The sequence below is a fragment of the Egretta garzetta genome, unplaced genomic scaffold, assembly GCF_000687185.1.
Source record: "Egretta garzetta isolate BGI_Z169 unplaced genomic scaffold, ASM68718v1 scaffold45, whole genome shotgun sequence".
In the NCBI taxonomy this organism is placed as follows: Eukaryota; Metazoa; Chordata; class Aves; order Pelecaniformes; family Ardeidae; genus Egretta; species Egretta garzetta.
Window position 1 is genome coordinate 7,926,270 of NW_009260028.1, and position 756 is coordinate 7,927,025.

Below are 756 nucleotides of genomic sequence, written 5' to 3' on the forward strand. Positions count from 1 at the left end.
CCCCTCTTTCCTGGAAGACAAATGTAATTTCCTCTCCAGGTGAATTCTGCTGACAATACAAGGCCTTCATAGTGATCTGAAAAAAAAGACACAGCAAATAAACTGTAATATGTGCAGTATCTATAGAGCAAACAAGTAACTAAAGCTTTACATTACTTTATAAGCCAAACAGTGATTGGTTGCAAGCAACATAGGGCCTCTAAGTCCTTCCAGTACATAAGTTCTAAAACAGATCAACAAGTAAGGCAAGATACGGTGTTACCTGCAACAGGTTACACCAGTATTGTTGACTGTAATATAGTAAATACTAGGGGCAGAGGGCGTCCAGCAAAAGGCAATGAATGACACACAGGATTTACTGATGGGTGGTCCAATGCAGTAGACGGGTTGTTTGCCACCCAGGCTGAAGGACACACGATTTGACCAGCTCAAAGGCAGCACAAAGAGCAATATAACCAGTGCAGGAATACATGGAACCTTACATATGACTTCACTAAAAAAATCACAGCTTGGGTTTTTGGTCTTCTCTCCCAACTTGGCGTATGTTGTCCTCAACAAAGAGCCTTTTAGAGAGAAAAAAAAAAAAAAAAAAAAAAAAGAGGTCTCTTCCAGTTCAGGAGAAAGAAAAGCACAGAGCAGAGAAGCAGAAAACCACGCGGCCATTATATTGCTTCCGGCAGCCAGCACCAACACCCCAGGGGACGCCCGAGGTCGAAGGGACCACCCTGAGGCAACTCGGCTTTCGGAAACGAAGGG

At 43.7% G+C, this 756-nt stretch overlaps 1 protein-coding gene across 4 annotated transcripts in view; it reads right to left on the reverse strand.

Moving 5' to 3' along the window:
* CRYZL1 (crystallin zeta like 1) overlaps nucleotides 1-570 on the reverse strand; it is a 27,205-nt gene extending 26,635 nt beyond the window's left edge. For 3 of the 4 annotated variants that reach the window (XM_035896527.1, XM_035896529.1, XM_035896530.1), the window contains exons 1-2: nucleotides 483-570; nucleotides 5-76 (exon numbers count right to left, since the gene is read on the reverse strand). In XM_035896527.1, the coding sequence (XP_035752420.1) occupies nucleotides 5-70 (66 nt within the window). In that variant the 5' untranslated portion in view covers nucleotides 71-76; nucleotides 483-570. Of the gene's footprint in view, nucleotides 1-4; nucleotides 368-482 lie in introns of those variants that run through there. The other variant, XM_035896528.1, reaches the window with a different exon arrangement.
* Nucleotides 571-756: the final 186 nt, after the last annotated feature.